The 16312-nt window shown below is 41.1% G+C and overlaps 1 protein-coding gene across 2 annotated transcripts in view; it reads left to right on the top strand.

Annotated features, from left to right (window-relative positions):
- Positions 1-16312, top strand: part of ANTXRL (ANTXR like) — a 53169-nt gene that overhangs the window by 17215 nt on the left and 19642 nt on the right. For both annotated transcript variants that reach the window (XM_088169074.1, XM_014875410.2), the window contains exons 9-15: positions 116-196; positions 301-361; positions 6934-7032; positions 9330-9399; positions 10544-10622; positions 13541-13636; positions 14349-14387. In XM_088169074.1, the coding sequence (XP_088025200.1) occupies positions 116-196; positions 301-361; positions 6934-7032; positions 9330-9399; positions 10544-10622; positions 13541-13636; positions 14349-14387 (525 nt within the window). The remainder of the gene's footprint in view (positions 1-115; positions 197-300; positions 362-6933; positions 7033-9329; positions 9400-10543; positions 10623-13540; positions 13637-14348; positions 14388-16312) is intronic.

The raw sequence follows: 16312 nt of genomic DNA, 5'->3' as shown, positions 1-16312 counted from the left end.
TTGGGGCATAAATCATTTCGTGTCACTGTGATGTCTTTTAGCAAGTATGAAAGGGCCTGGTTTTGTTCACTGTAATTTTGTTTTCCTCATGATTTATGATTGTCTTTCTTTGCAGCTGTCAACGATTGCTGACAGCATCGATCATGTTTTTCCAGTTAAGGGAGGCTTTTATGCCCTTAGAGGAACCATTGATTCAGTAAGTTGGAAATTCTGAAACACAGCGAAGGGTGCCCTTTCCTGCATTAATAAAGCATAGATGAAAATGGTTACCAAAAAAATGCCCTTATCTATGTCTTTTAGATTCTGAAGAAGTCTTGCATTGAGATCCTAGCGGCTGAGCCATCCAGCGTTTGTGCAGGAGGTAAGTGTCCACAAGAACAGTGTGTTAAGGCAAATGAATGACACTGATGAAATGTCAGTAAATACCTAATGTAGTGCTGGAGCTGAAGCCTGTGAATGTGTTAGAGCATCTTCTCAGGCCATGGCTAAAACCCTACATGCTCCTTCTCAGCTTGAGAAAAACATTCTGACAATAAACTTATAACTGCTGTGGCTTAGTGCCAGTTTGGGGAACTGACAGAGGCAACACTCAGCAAATTGAGGATACCACTTTTTAAAAAATCTGGGAGAGACAAGAAAAGTAATGTAAAGCCAGATTGACAGAGGTATTTTAGGGTATAAAGGCAATATCTCACAAATTTCTGGAAAGGCTGCATTCCTGAGACCTGCTAGGACTTGTCAGCAGTTAAAACAAGATTTTGCAAAACTTTTGCAGAAATTAAAGGTTAATTGAACCAAATATAATTTTCTGCATAGGCCAAGACACCTCTTGTGTTTTCTAAAATGCTAATGTTTTACTTATTTGAAAGAACTGTTATTCTTTATGGTAAACATGAAGGATACCCAGAGGAGTTGTTGATAATTTCATGCCTTTCATATCTAGTATATTTAACTTGGATTGTTCTGGTTTATGTTAGCAATTCTCTCGCTGTGTTTTTTTCCACTTTAGAGGCTATTGCAGCAGAGTAAGAGTGACACCATAAGTTTGCTGGAAGGTACAGTTTTCAGCATGGTTATTTAGCTCTAGTGTTAGTGTCTTGTGTTCATTTCCTTGTACACTGTAAAAAGGAGCACATAAAAAATGGCAATGATGCATGAAAGCTGACCTTGAAAACATAAAATATGAAACTCAGGAAACATTTAGTATCATGGAAGAAAAATTGTTCACTCTTCATTTCCACATGTCAATCACAATATGATCTTACCCTGAATATTTCAATTTAACATGAAACATCCTTGTGTCTCTTGAATTATTCCTAAGTATATTATCATGGACTAGATGTAAAATCTCATCTGTAGAAAATTTAAAGCAATGATTTTACTTTTAAAAATATTGTGGAGTTGATTAGAAAAGAATAGTTTTAAAGTTTTGACATTTAAAGCTTTTTATTTCATAATGATACTTTCCTATTTTTGCTTAGTTATTGCATACCTGATGATTTTTTGTGCAAAGCCTATTACAAGCCATCCCCTTCAACAAAAATGCCTTTAGCTACATAAGAATGTGAGTGTTCCAATAGGAGGGATTTCAGTAGTATTCTTGAAATTGTTTGGGACAGTATTAAGAGTACTGGAAGGTTGGATTTGAAACAATGTTTTTCAAATGGAATGCTGAAAATATTTTTATGGAGTATTTGAGAAAATAAATTCTCAAGAAAAAAAATTCTTTCAGCAAAATTAATGTATTTCAGCAAAAAGAGTAAATTTTTTTTTTCCAAAGGATAATGTGCTCAAACCATTTCATTTTTTGCTAAGCTTGCTAGGTAAAAAGTTTGACAAATGTGATTAAAATTCCACAAGTATTATTCCACAAATTATTTTTTAAATAATTTGCCTTCAAACAAACAATATTGTTACCTTGTTTGCATCTGTAGAATTTTTTATTGTCTTTGTGGCTTTCAAACAAGGCCAATATAAATTTGGCAGAATCCGTTTCTGTTTAGTGTTTAGTGCTGCTGATTCAGCAAGATGCTGCTTTTATGTAAATTCTGAGGTTTGCTCTGTCCCTGTTGACCAAGGGCTGGCACATGGTGAAGCTTTGCTGCCCAATCTCCACGTGCTTGAAGGTTTGTTTGTAGCAGCAAAGAGCTTGAAAATTGGGAGGAAGCCAAAGTTGCAGTTCCACATGATATACAATGTTTGTGTACCATTATATTTAAAGTATTAAAGCCTTTAGCACTAGGAATCAGGCCTGCAATAGCATTTATTATTATCCTGCAAGCCACAGCTGAAATTAACTCCTGCAAGAGGTTTTACAGCATGAGGCTACAAATATTTACATTTGTGCTTAGATTTATTATCCTTTATTATCCCACTTTCAACACAGCCAGAGGTTCATCTGTATAGCTGTGTGCACCACTGTCTCCTGAAAGGGATCTCCTGGGATTAAACAACTTTTTTCATGGTGGTGTGAATCTAGATCTTGAGTTCAGTTCACTGGTGCTACTCTATATGTAATGTGGTTCAATTTTTTTATGTGCTTCATTTGGACTTTGCTTCATAGGCTTCACTATTTTTGCATGGTCATAATTTTATGCATCTTAAACTTGGGTAATTACTGATACAGTTTACTGATAATTTATTATTCTGTCAAGATATATAGCCACTGAAACTCACATCAACATATTTATACACGCTTGGTGGATGTACCCATTGGCTGAAGATTAGAACATAACATTTTCTAGAAATTCACTATTTCTCCTCTTTTAGGTTAGCAGTGTGTGTTTGTTTGTTTAAATACATAATAGAAATGTTAATTTCAAAATTATGGTTGAAAAATAATGGACCTTTGAAGAGAGTGCAATACGTTGTCACATTCTCCAGCAAACATATTTGTCTGTTTACAGCCTTGAAAATGTGTGTCTGTGTGTATACTTTTTGTATACAACTTATCTGAGTGAGGAGGTGATAATTGGTTTAGCCTTTATTTAGCATTGCTAATAAATTTTATAATTTGCTATGAGATCACGAGGGTTTTGTGTGGCTCAGTGGAAACAAGTTATGATCAGGGCTTAAAGCAGGGTCTGAGCCACTCCTTGTAAGTGTTCTCAGGGTTACTACTGCCTTGGTGATTGCTGGTGATCTTGGCTTCGTTTTTAACTTGCCAGAGGTTTAATAAAATGCTAATGGAACAGTTTCTACGTGTTGACAATTCCATTTGGGACTCTGGCTTGCTGTGACAAAGCTGTCTGGCAAATCCAGTTCCAAACTGATCTCGTCATATTGTGACAGCTATCTGATGTTTAATGCTTTTTGACCCTGCAAATTCATTGTCCCCAATGTGGAGGGAGCAGCGTAGTTGGGTCCTTCCTGTTCCCTCTGATTTAAAGTGACCAAGACATGCAGCCTGTAAACAGGCTATCAGTGCAGAATCAGAGGTGCCTCATATCCCGTTTGACAGCATCATTGCTTTGATTATGCTTATGGTACACAGATGTGATTGAAAGGTTTTGTTGGATGTGGCATCCTAGTGGCCACATCAACTCCCAGGTGAGGATGCAAGCAGTCAGCTTCTCATCAGAGTCAGAGAAGCGGAGCCGACAGCACGGCCAGTGCACACCAGCTCCAACCTACCCCTCGCTGCCAGCGCCGCCCGGTTCTTTCCGTGCTGACCTTTTTCCCTTCGCTGTCTTGTCAAAAGCTGCAATCCACCATCTGACAGTAACTAAGGAAGAAAAGGACGCAGCCAGAGCCAGGGCGCAAAATTAAATGGAATTAGCCATTTCAACAGAGCGTCACCCAGAACATGTTAATGCTCCAGAGCAACCGAGGGGGCAGGCTTCTGAACAGCAACAACAAACACAGCTCCAGCTGTTTACACTGCCCTGCAAGCCTGGTATATTTTCAGCTTGTGTTGGTGGACAGGTTACTGCCCAATCACTTATTCACAACTGACTGTGCAGAGCAGCAGTCACAGGGAAAAGAACGGCAGGAGAGGTAAATTGTCCTGACAAGGCTAAACTTCTACATGTACCTTCTACCTTTGATGTCTTGTGTTGAAATTTTCTTACACGCAGCATCTTTTTAAAGCCACTGAAACGGCCACCAATTAAGCTTTTGTGATTGCTGGCTTTTAAGGCCATTAATTGATGAGAAGGGAAAGAAAAAATTAAGTGCAATTTTGTAGCAAGCTTATTTTAAAACATAATTTTTCTCCATCTCAATTTTATCATCTTGACTAGTGTTCAAGCCTCTGTGAAATGGGCTGGTCACAAGCAAGTCTGTCAGTGTGTGGTCCCAGGCAGGTAGTTCTGGTGGGTGGGCAGAGGCCCAGTTGCCCTCAGAGCTGGTCATGGCTCTCACCTCTGCTGGCAGAAAAAGGGATGCTCATAGTTCTCAGCATAGCAGCTGGGTTAGATGTGGAATGACTCAAGGCATGAATCTGACTAAGAGTAACTCAAGGTTCTTATTGGAGAAAGAAGCAGATGAATCTGCCCTAAAGTACATTTTCATTTGTTTAAAGAAATGCTCATTACCCCCAATGAACCAGGATGTGTAACCCTTCCTAATAAAAAGAGGCCAAATTCTGGTGCTGGATTTGTGTATTTGGCCCTTGGTGTGCTCATTGAGATCTCAAATTTTATCTTTCTTCAGCAAGGTACCTAAGTACATGTTACATTTCAAAATGCATTCCAGTAGACACTTTTTCTCCTCCCAAAATACCCTCTTTGATTCCCATCTACCTTGAGCTTTTGTCAGTTCAGAACCCTTCTCTAGAGCAAATTGCCACAATGAAAACCAGTATGCATTTCCAGTGTGTGACTGTAATTTGTAAATCCCCTAGCCCAATTCACCTGGCATTGCATTACATCTCAGTGCAGTGATAATGGCAATGAGTGAGAGTGTTTTTGACAAAAATAAGCTGTTTATGCAGAAAAGTAAAGCATTCCACATCCTCGTGCTAGTTTGCCTTGCAGTAGCTTGATAATGAAGTGCAAGCAGATGAAGCTGAATGTATTTCAGCCACCTTGGGGCCTCATGAGGTGTTACCCAATAATGATTCCTTCCTCCAAGGCATACAAATAACATGGCAGTGCCTTGTATGCAATGTTGCTAAAAGCTAAATCTTTTATTGCTAAAAATCATGTGCATTGTTTTGCTCTCTTTTTTATTATGTTCATCAAAGTACAAACAATGATGCACATAGACCTGTTCATGATTTTACTCACTACTAGTGGAGCACTATATAATTTATTCATATTTTTCCATGTGAAGCTTGAAGACTAATTGGTCCTGTGTGGTGCTGTTATACTCCCTTTATTGGGCTGGTCTGAAATACTGCTCAGAGGCCGACATGAGAGCCCTGTGAAGGATTTGGTTAAAGTAGGAAATTCATGCAGGAAAGTACAACTTCTGTGCTTTCCCTTGCTGTGTGCCAGCGATCTCAGCTGTCAGCTGGCTGCTTGTGTGCAGTATCAAAGGGAGTTTCAGAAGTGTACTGGGGACAGAACAAATTTGTAACATGTCTCTCCACCTGCCTGCATTTAAGATTTTATCTCTGTGGTCAGTGTAGCAGCCACACTGGCTTTTTGTGTCCTACGGGGAAGTTTCCCTTACCACTTCCCTTCCTGGTTTATCTTCTGCCTAGTTTGGCAATTCAGGCTCAGCCTAGCAGAAAGGGGACTGTGGCTCTGTTTTGGGCTTTACCTGTGCACAGTAAAAGGGAGAGAAGAATACCAAACAGTTGTGTTGTTAGAGCTCTGAGGAGAAGTGCTAGCTATGTAAGTTACTAAGGAATAACCTTAAAAGCTTGCTAGGGAGAAGCTGATGAGACAAAGCTACATTTCTTAATACTTTTCCTCAAGTGACCTTTCCTGTCTCTAACTGTACAGGGTATGGTGACACCAGGTGCTTTCATGCTAGGCATAAACTCAGCAATCCTACCTCTACTTGTCTCTATCCCTTCCCTTGTCCTGCACATTTCTACTTCTAGTAGCTGTTCAGCCAGGTGTTACTGATCTCTCTGGCAATTAACAGAGTTACTTTCTAGGCTCATGAGTAAGCTCAGTGCACTGCAACATGATCAATGGTGCCAACTTCTGATAGCACCCTTCCTGGACTGGCTTTACTCAAATGCAAAACTGCTTTGTCAGTAAAAAGTCTATCGGAATGTTTGTGAAAAAAAACAAACCTGCTGCAGCTTCTGCTTCTTGAATGTTGCTTATAGTTACTTATTACAATAATGTAAAAAATCGCAAGTGCCTTCCCTATCAAGACTAAAGCAACAGAAGTTGTGACAGGTCTCTCTTTGTGCCACTGATGGTTTCAGCTGCCGGGCCAGGGATGTGGGGGAACAGCACAAAGAAAGTGATGGTGCCTGGGTCCTTAGATATTCCCACACAGAGCAGATTTTCATGGGGCTATGCATGGACTCAGTTATTGCATGGGCAGGGGTGCTGTTTTTTTCCCAGGGTTTATGCAAGACTCTGAGTCTCAGGAGGTTTAAGTGGGGAGTTTTGTCTGTCTGCATCTTCCTGAACAGAGCTCTGCTGAAAGCCTGGTGCCATTTGCCATGAAGATTAGGGGAAAGGACTGGTACAGGTGGTTAGCAAAGGTATCTGTCCCAAAAGCCATGGAGGAACCATGAGGTAACATCAGTCAAGTCAGACTTAGTTTTACTGTGCACCTTTAAGGCATTGCAGTTCTGTGTTACACTTGTGGGAGCTGACTTGAGACAAAGAGAAGACTCTGAAGCACTAATGCCACTGTAGCACTCTTTGACATTGCTGCTGAATAGTGGGAGTGCCTGTGTGGATGTTTTATATCAGGCATAAGACAGAGAACAGCAGCTGTCATGTTTTAATTCAGGTCACTCCAAACAGAAGTGCTGTATTTGAATTATTTCTCATAAATCTTCTGTGTTTTTGCTTACAGAATCCTTTCAAGTTGTGGTAAGAGGCAATGGCTTTTATCATGCAAGAAATATCGACCAGGTACTCTGCAGCTTCAAGCTCAATGACAGCCTCACTATCAGTAAGTTTGCAGACTGATGGATTGTGGTGACCACTGTGGCTGTGTCACCACATGGGCCATGGGCCAATTCTCATCCATGTAAAGGAGAGTCCTTGCAGCAGATGTGAGAGGGAGCTGGGGTAGAGGTGTGCACTTTAAAGAAACTTGAAATTCATTCTTATTCAATGCAGTGACCTGTGGGCATTGTGTAGTGAGTGCTTGCATGGGGCATGCTGCTGCACAGTGACCTTAGCCCCATTGTAGTGATTGATGCACATGGGTGCTGCATGCAGCAAGACAGGACTGGGGATCAGGTTTTAAGATGGAAACTTAAAATTGCTTCCTATTCCCTTATTCATCATCAGTAAAAAGAAATATTGCTATCTTGATCCCCTGGTGGTGTTTTCAGAGTTTTTATTCAGCAGTTCAGGAGACAATTGCCATAAACCCAGGCCTCCCAGGCATGCTCTGCTCCTCTCTGACACCAGTTGCTGCTCCCATCACAGTGACCATGTAACATGGAAAACTCTGTCATTGCTGTGCTGAACAGGGTCTTTTGTTTGCTGTCTTAGCAGCCAGGCAAAGGACTGAATGGCCAAAAAAAGATGAAGTGTCCAGTTTCTCATTAGTCCTCTCTCATTCCTAAGAAGCTATGTGTGTCTGGCAGAATGAAACCTGGTGTGGGGAGAGGAGCTCTGCTGCTTTTTCATATATGCTAGCTTTGTGGCCTGAGCACAGAAGAGGCTTTCATATACTGCCGTGGCCAGACTGGTGCCTTCCCAAGCAGGGAATTCACTTACAAGAGGGAACACATGAATTGCTCCTTCATTTCCATTCCACTTGTCTATGTTGATGCTGCAGTCAGTCAGCTCTGGTGGTCTTGCACTTATTCCCCTTACAGATATGTCTTAACCAGGATTTGTTTTTTGTGGTTTATCAGTTAGACAGACCTTTTGCTTTTTCTTCCCTGACACAAATCATTAGCAGCTTGACTGGGCTTCACACTGTGAGTGCTGGCCTGAGCCTTGAAATACACAGAAGGAAAACTACTGTGATTCCATTCCAACTCCATGCTGTGTTTTCCTTGGGTTAAGTTTGCAACAGATGTTGTCATGAGATGCTGATCTCTACTGGCTTTTTTCCTTCTCTCTATAACGTATCACTGATTTCCATGCCCTCATCTCTGCCAAGGAAGGGAAATGAGTTCTGTCTTCAGGTGTGCTTGAAGTGGGGAAGCATGAAAGAAAAACTCTTAGATCTGTTGTTGCTTGAGTTAATTTTTTCCTAGGTAAAAAGAGTAAACAGGCCTCAAAAGTATAAATAAGATGGCAGCCTTTGTCAGCCCTCTGTTCCCTTGGGTTTCACTCTTGTAGACCACTCTTTCTCCAGGCTGGCAGCACAGTTGCTTTGCTGGCCATTCAGAGCTAAGGTATAGTCACTGAAGTGGCGTGTCTGCTCTTGTGCCTCAGCTCCCACACTTTCAGTGGAGTGGCAGTGCAGGATTACTCTTGGTCCTCCTGTCACAGTTATTCACAGGACTTGGCTTTCTGGATATGATTTTGAAAGCAACAGGATTAACACTGCTGAATCGTGGAGCAGTGGAGTGCAAGGAGATGAGAAGATGTGTGCCCTTGTGTTTAACCCTGCCTGCACCAAACCCTTATAAACGTGGGCTGTTTACAGATGATGCTGCCACAGAGGGGAAGTTGGGTCCAGGAGAAGCAGCTAGTGCAGAGCAGATCCCCATGATAACATCAGTCATGGCCCCTCTCTGCCTGTTTCCTGTAAATGACCAACCATCTCTCGGGTTTGTTTTTTTTTCCCCTAGAATTTTCCATTACAGATGTACTCCATCTCTCTCCTTCCTTTTTCTTGGGCTCAAACAGTGCAGCCTTGGATTCTCTTCTCTGTGTGTTTGGGCATAGATAGAAAAAATTGAACACTAAACTTTTGAGCCCTTGAGTAACTTGAGGGGTCAGACTATTCAGTGTGAATAGAAGTTGCATGTAATTTTCAGGTAGTCATGATAAATACTGCTCAAAGCTGAATCCAAATGGCTGATCACTGCTGTCAGGAACAGAGATAAACTTCCAGTTCTTAGCTGTGGTATCTCTAGCCTGATAGCATCATGTTGGCATCAACATGAATTGTTATTCTAGTACTTGGATTTGTGATCAGCACCACTGGGGAGTATTGGTACTTGCCCATATATTGAGTTCATCTGTGGCTGTCATTGGTGCCAGCACTTCTCAAGGGGGTGGCCTGCTTGAAACAATTTATTTTTTTCATCCTTGATGGTTATATTAATTTCCTTTCAGATGAAAAGCCGACTTTTGTTCATGATACGTACTTGCTTTGCCCTGCCCCAGTGATAGAAGATGCTGGACAGTGAGTATTGCTTTTCAGCATGTGCTGAGAGTGGACTCCTGGGTGAAGGTGCCATTACTGAGCCAAAGGCTCAGGATTTTGCCCAAAGTGTCAAGCTAATAAATTTGTGTGTGTGTCATATTGCAGCCATCTCCTTTGTACCAAATCTTTTCCTAGTATGAGCCAGCACAGCTCAATTTAATGTTGGGTGTTCAGATGGTTTAACCAAAGATCTTCTTGGACCATGGCCCCATATCATAAAATCACAGAATGGTGATTACACCTCTCTTCCTATATCCTGTTGTTTCAGACCAAAAGGTAATTGAATTCAAGACTTTTAATTACCACCAAAATCAAAAACTTTTAATTTTGGTAGAAAGGAGGTGCTTGATTTTGATCCCTTTGCTGCTGTTGTATATGTTGCTTCCTGTATTTTGCTCTGCTATGGCTATCCTTTTTAATCCTGTAGACTTCAGGGAGATGTGGCAAAATGCCCTACTTTTCCTGTAGGTGATCTTATGGATGCTTAAATGCTGTACTGGGGCTATGGGTGAATGCTTCCCTTCCCTTATTTGTTGGTGACGGAAATTAAATTCGTGGGATTTTGTTTGGGTTTTTTTTATTATTACTTTAATTTTTTTTCCTTCCTTGGATCCTTTCTCTGATATTGGAGAATGTCTAGGGAAGATTCTTCTTGAATTTCACTGGCATTTCGGTGTTTTTACCCTTCTTGATCTCAGTGCAGGTGTTCTGGATTTTCTTGGATACAAAAGATCACATTCTGATTCATTGACAGAAGGGCTTCTTTAAATAAATAAAGAAGTCTTAAAGTTTCTTGTGCTACCTACAGTAGTATTGCTATTGTATTGCCATAGAGGTATTCTGTTATGACTCAGTGTCCTAGTGCCCTTTGCCCCAGGAGGGATGGGTTTTTTTAATAAAGAGCATATGTCCTAGCTCAACTAAGGTAACATAAAAAGAGTGGCTGCTGGGCAAACAGGGAGACAAATGCAGGTAAGTGCCTGAGGCCATGAAAATGCCCTGACTCAACAGGATGTGCTCTCCATTCCTGCTCATAAACCAATGGTTAAAACGGAGACAGAGTGAAGGTAACAATGGGTGTAAAGATGACACTAAAAATAAACATATCTGTTTTGTGCTCTAGGGTGGTTTTTCTACAAGTCAGCATGAACAACGGGCTAACGTTCATCTCCAGCTCTGTCAGCATCACCAGCACACATTGTGTGAGTAATTCCAATGGGGCTTGACAGAGGATCCATGAGACCTTGGAAAGAAATGGTTGTTCTTCAGGCAAAGCCTCCTTGAGTGAGCATGACCTCTCTGCAGCTTCTGTGTCACTGCCACTGACTGGATCCCAGCAGCTCTTGGGAAAATAACCAGGGCTACTTAAGATCAACTTGTTATTGATGATGGATATATCATAATAGATTTTCTGAGTAAAAAATTAGAATAAGAGGTACCCTTCCCATTCCTACCCCAGGAGAGGGATCCTCAAAACTAGGATCTTACCAGAAAGAGATCTGAGAAAATGATCGAGGGAGCACCAGGGAGAAACTCTCTGTTGAACCTTGGGGTCCCTGATGGGATCTGGGGTAAAAGGGTACAACTGTTAGGACCTGTATCTGGAAAGGCCACAGAAGGAAAGGACAGTGATGTCTGTCCTACATCACGTGGTCAAAAAGACCAGGTGGAGTGTCAGGGAAAAACAGCTAGAAGTGATTCTTTATCAAAATCTGATTTTTAGAATAAAATAAGCAAAATTAGGGAACTGACTAATAGATAGAGTTGTCTTCCTTGCCTTGGGATAGAAATAAGGCAGTGCCCATAGCTGGTGTGAGCAAATACAGTAATTAAATATGTGACCTTGTGCTTGTGGTCTAAACCAAGTTGGCTGAAGTACCTGATAGCAGTTTGTATCATTGTTATTAGTGTCAAAAGGACTTTTATAGCCTATGCCAAATGCTGTCATATTGGTTTGTAATCATTGTTGGCCATTTTGACAGCTGAAGAACAGAAGGGCAGGAATGCAGATAGAGGTGACTGGAACTTGTAAATCTAATTTTCTGGTGTTTGCAGAATTGAAGGTGGGAAATACCACACCAGAATGCTGGAACAGTCTGGGTTGCAGGGACACAATAAAACAGAGATGTGTTCTATTTTGCTAAAACTTTCTTCCAAATTTTCCATACTGAGGACTGATATTTTCACATTTAATTCCGCTCTTTTTCCTCAGAGTAAGTCTTTCAAGTCTGAAGTGAAACACAAGTGTTAACTGGTGCATTTAGTTACCCATATGTAATCTATTTCTGATGAATACTGAAGTCTCAAACCTAAATGGGGATCCTAAAGGCCAGAGCATGGATGGAGGAAGCTTTTCCTTTTGGTAGCCTTAGGAGAAAAAGAGGAATCCAATCTCCAGTCATGTCAATCTCTGACAATTTTTGACCAGTCTCTTGCAAATTGAATGTGAAGGAGGCAGGAAGCCTGATTTGCAGCTGATACAAAAATACTGTCTTGCTCCTGTTAAGTCCCGTAAGCAGGGAGTTGGCTGTTCAGTTTCCAACTTTGTCTTAATTTCATGCATTTCACTCTTCTTATTTTAGAGACTGCCTCTATTTCCTTTCCTCTCCTGTTTCCTTTTCTGTGGGTGGCAGTCAGCTGGCCTGCTCAGCTCTCTTCCCCAGCTGGTCCTTCTGTCTTTTCTGTACAGTAAGTATCTTCACTGTAATCCTAAAGCCTCTGTGTGATCCTTGTGCTTATTTCTGTTCAGCTGTATGAAGTCTGCTATTTTCTTTTCAAAGTCCAGCTTCACTATGGTGCTTTGTATCATTAAAATCATTAAAAGAAGACTCTTTAGCTTCTCGCTGCCAGCAGCTCCTGAGCTACTGCTGGCAAATGTCTCAGCAATTTATATTTGCAGTTAGCACAGGAAAAGTGAAGCCTGGGAACAAAGGCTACAAAACAAGGAGGTAATGTGTGTTTGGAGTAATGGTAGCAATGGTACTGCATTGCTACTGTGCTTGGATTTGTTTTTAAGGAGGGCAGCGATATTTCTCCAAGTTATGCTTGATTTTTACTCACCCTTTTCTCAGCAAACGGACTTTACTGGGAATTCATTTCTCTTCAAGTATCTGCTTTCCAGATGCATTAGTTGTACATGGGGCCATGGGAGTGCCAGAGAGGGGGGCTTAGCATTGAACTGCAGCTGGGTACTGTGTCCTCTAACAGGACTTGTTTGAGCAGAGTCTGGCACATATTGGAGCAGTCCAGCTGCTCCCTGGCCAAAGGAAAATGAGTCACATAGCATAGCCTAAAACAGGTTGGTTTGTTGCATCTATAACAAAAAGGCCCAGAGCAGCCCACGGCATATGCTGTGACACAGATATGGGGCACTGGGTTACCTGCCTAAAAGCGTGGAGTAGGAGCTGGCTTTGTGTTAGTCCCGTATTGAACATGGCAGTCCTGACAGCTCTAGGAATTGGCCTGAGGGAGAACTAGGTACCACCTAAGCTGGTCATTCAGGATCTCACCCAGACTTTGCAAAACTCTTATCAGCTGGTTCTTTCCACCCTCAGCCTTTTCATTGTCTGAGGGGAAAACAAATGCACTTAGAATGGTGAAGGAAATCCCTCTTGTAAGAAGGGGTAAGCATCAGTTTCTGGTGTCATGGAAATTCAACAAGTAGTTTCAGATTTATTAAGGTGAATCTCATGGACTTCATCATGTAGAAATCACTTTTGGAATTTGGCTTCTTTCCCTTTATCTCACTTATCCTTTGAAAATCTCTTACAGCTTCCTCTCTAGCCAACTCTTCTTTCCTCAGCCTGATTGACAGACCTTTCTTCAAGCTCTTTTCACATTCTCCTAACCCCAGGCTTTCCTCTAGTTTCCTGCTATCTAGTGGGCTAAAAATACACCATAAATTCGTACATAAATTATACATATACACACTGCAAAGAGGAGATGCTTCCCACATTTTGTGACTTCAGATACTGATGTGATCCTAATGATTATAGTGATTGACTGCACAATCTACCTGAGACCTCGTAGTGAGGGAAAGCTGCCTCTAAGTGTGTAATTCAGGACTCCTGAATCTTTGAGACATGTAAAGGTAACTCAGAAATAATCATCTTGCTTGCAGCTGACTGGGACCATCCTTTTCATTGCTCTTCTGATTCTCTTCCTGCTGCTGGCTCTGGCTCTTCTGTGGTGGTTTTGGCCCCTTTGCTGCACAGTAGTAAGTACAGTTTTTTTATTCTGTTGACTTGGTTTCATCTATTCTCTGCCAAAGCACAGAGTTAAAGTGTTGGAGTGGGTGGTTAACGTTGCTTTAAAAAACACACCCCATTTGTATAACCCTGATTCAACAATTTGCTTAAAGTGCATGATGAAGTAACTCTCGTCTGGGTTTTTGATTGTTTCAAGGCTTATGTGATTTTTACATTGAATGAGGATTTTAAATAAACTCATGGATGTGACTTAAGTTTCTATAACGATGAAGACCTCCATTAGACCAGCTTTGAAACCTGCTGCATAGAAGTTTAATTGATGGAATTTGTGGAATTGATGTGGAATCAGTGGAATTGATTTACTAATGTGTGTATAAGATGTTACAGTCCTCTTTAAAGACAAGAGTTAGGGGTTTTTTTGCATTTTGTTGGTTGGGGTTTCTTTAATTTATTCAGAGGAGCTGCAGATTCTGAGATAATATCTTTGCACTAACTTGGTAATTATATGGGATTTTTCATCTCATCTGGGTTTATTTTCAATGGGGCTAATGAGAGGAGGGGAATAATTGAATGGGGCTAATGGGGGGGGGCTAATTGAACAGAGGGCAAGGAAGCAGAGTGACTCATTTGTGGCATGGGCAAGACAGCAGGGAGGACATAGTATTGAGATGGATGAACCCTACCATTGTCTCAGGTTTCTCTATTGTTTGTTTATTCCAGGTGATCAAGGAGCCACCTCCACCACCTCCTCCAGAGCCTGTAAGTGCTATTTGTGGCACTGTCTGCAGCCACTCTAGTGTGTATACCATGCTGCCCAGGAATGTCAGCCCTGTAGGTGTCTTAATGACACCTTACAGGCTGGGAGAGGAAGTCCTCTGGGTCGGGACAGTTATTTCTGCCTTCTGGCCTCTTTATATACGTACAGCAAAACTGCTTCTATCTGAGGTGAAAACAGTTGCATAACTTAAAAATGCACAGGCCAACAGTTCCTATGGTATTCTGTTCCTTCTGCTGTGCATCAAACAGGTGTGTAAGCAAATCTTTGCTTCTCAAGCTGTGCTGACAGCTGTCCCTCCTCTAGTAATGCTGCCATTGTTCTCAGCAGGAGTTTAGCCCAGATTGGTAGTAAGGAACAGTCTGGCAGCTGGAAAAAAGGACGGCAAAGGCCACATTCTTGTGGCTTTTGCTACAGGAGAGGAGACAAAAGCCTGCCCTGGCTGTGGCTCTTCTGCAGAGTGACCTTTGGAAGGACATTCAGCCTTTCTCCATTTAGGTTTTGAGCTGTTTGAGGCAGGATTGTATTTAGCTCTTTTGGGGACAGTAACTCACTGACCCTGACCTCAGTTTAGATTCACCATACCAGTTTCATGAAAATAATAGTAGTAAATAAAAGCACCACCAGAGAAAACTTATGCCTGCCTTTATTTCTTTCCTAGGCATAGACAGTTAAATAATGGAAAAATTCTTGCCTAACCCACAAGAGAAGCTTACAGTTTACTGTTAACTTGCTGTAACTTGGCATGAATGTAAGGAGACAACCACAGCTGCTGTTTTGAGGTTTCTAGTGTGTATGTGATCCTGTTACTTGTCCTGAGCAGCAGCACTGTAACCATTTAACTTCTGAATGCACACTAGAATTTGTGCTGGGGTTAGAGTGATTAGTGCTATCACAAAGCCTGCAGTTGCAGCCGTGCTGCACTTGAAGGAGGTTTCAGAGAGCATCACACCCCTGCAGAAGGTCCAGATACTTTACAATTTTAAATGCAATCAAAGAGCATGAACTGATATAAGCCACAGGAATAACAAAGAATACAGATGTTATCCCTTTTCTTGGCCTTGTCTTTTATCCAGTATGGGTTGTAATAATTGTAACTGTGTAATGGATTTCATCACATTTAGTATTAGGCTCCCTAGGTATGGTGACCTGCCCTTCAGCTGATAATGTGGTATTGCTACTATTAAACTGAATATAGGTGTATTTATATCAAACTTGTTCTAAAACATGAGTGTTAGATTTCCATGTAGTAGCTGTTAATGTTTCTTTGCTGTGTGTTCAGTGTAGTGGATATTTGGCATAAATCCTTTATCAACTGGAAAAGTGTAGCTGTTACTATTGAATCTGTCCTGCTGGAGTCACGCTTGTCAGCAGTAAGAGCTGTTAGACATGAACACTTGAAATCTGTGTTACATTGCATGGAAGAGGCAGAGTATCTTACGTAATACTCATGCTCACAATGAAATCAAATATAAATGAATTAAAAATGCTGATGCAGTTCATGGGGTTTAGATGTGGCATGAAATGAGATAAAATTGGTGTATTTGTTGTAATCTCAAAAAAAGTTTACTGAAACAACTCCAAACCCAATACTAAACCACAGTACAGTACCTTCATTGTATATTTATTTCCCCAAGTTAGGATAAAAACAAAATAACAAGAACAAAAAAAAAAAAGGTAAAACAAACACCAAAAAGCCAAACCACAACAATAAAAAAACCAAACTCCCCTTACTAGTTTTTGCAAATGTCAACTCTAGTCTTGCCTGGCTGTACTAAAGAATTTGTTGGAGGAACTGACTTGTTGCACTGTAGCTGAGAGACCACATGTCACTGAGTAACTGGTGGATATACCTTCCTCCAAGGCATAACCTAAGAGGTAAATACAAACAAACAATTTTTTTTTTAAA

This window comes from Sturnus vulgaris, chromosome 8 (assembly GCF_052056855.1).
Source record: "Sturnus vulgaris isolate bStuVul1 chromosome 8, bStuVul1.hap1, whole genome shotgun sequence".
In the NCBI taxonomy this organism is placed as follows: Eukaryota; Metazoa; Chordata; class Aves; order Passeriformes; family Sturnidae; genus Sturnus; species Sturnus vulgaris.
Note: the sequence above shows the minus strand (reverse complement) of the source record. Positions and strands in the feature narration are given on the sequence as shown.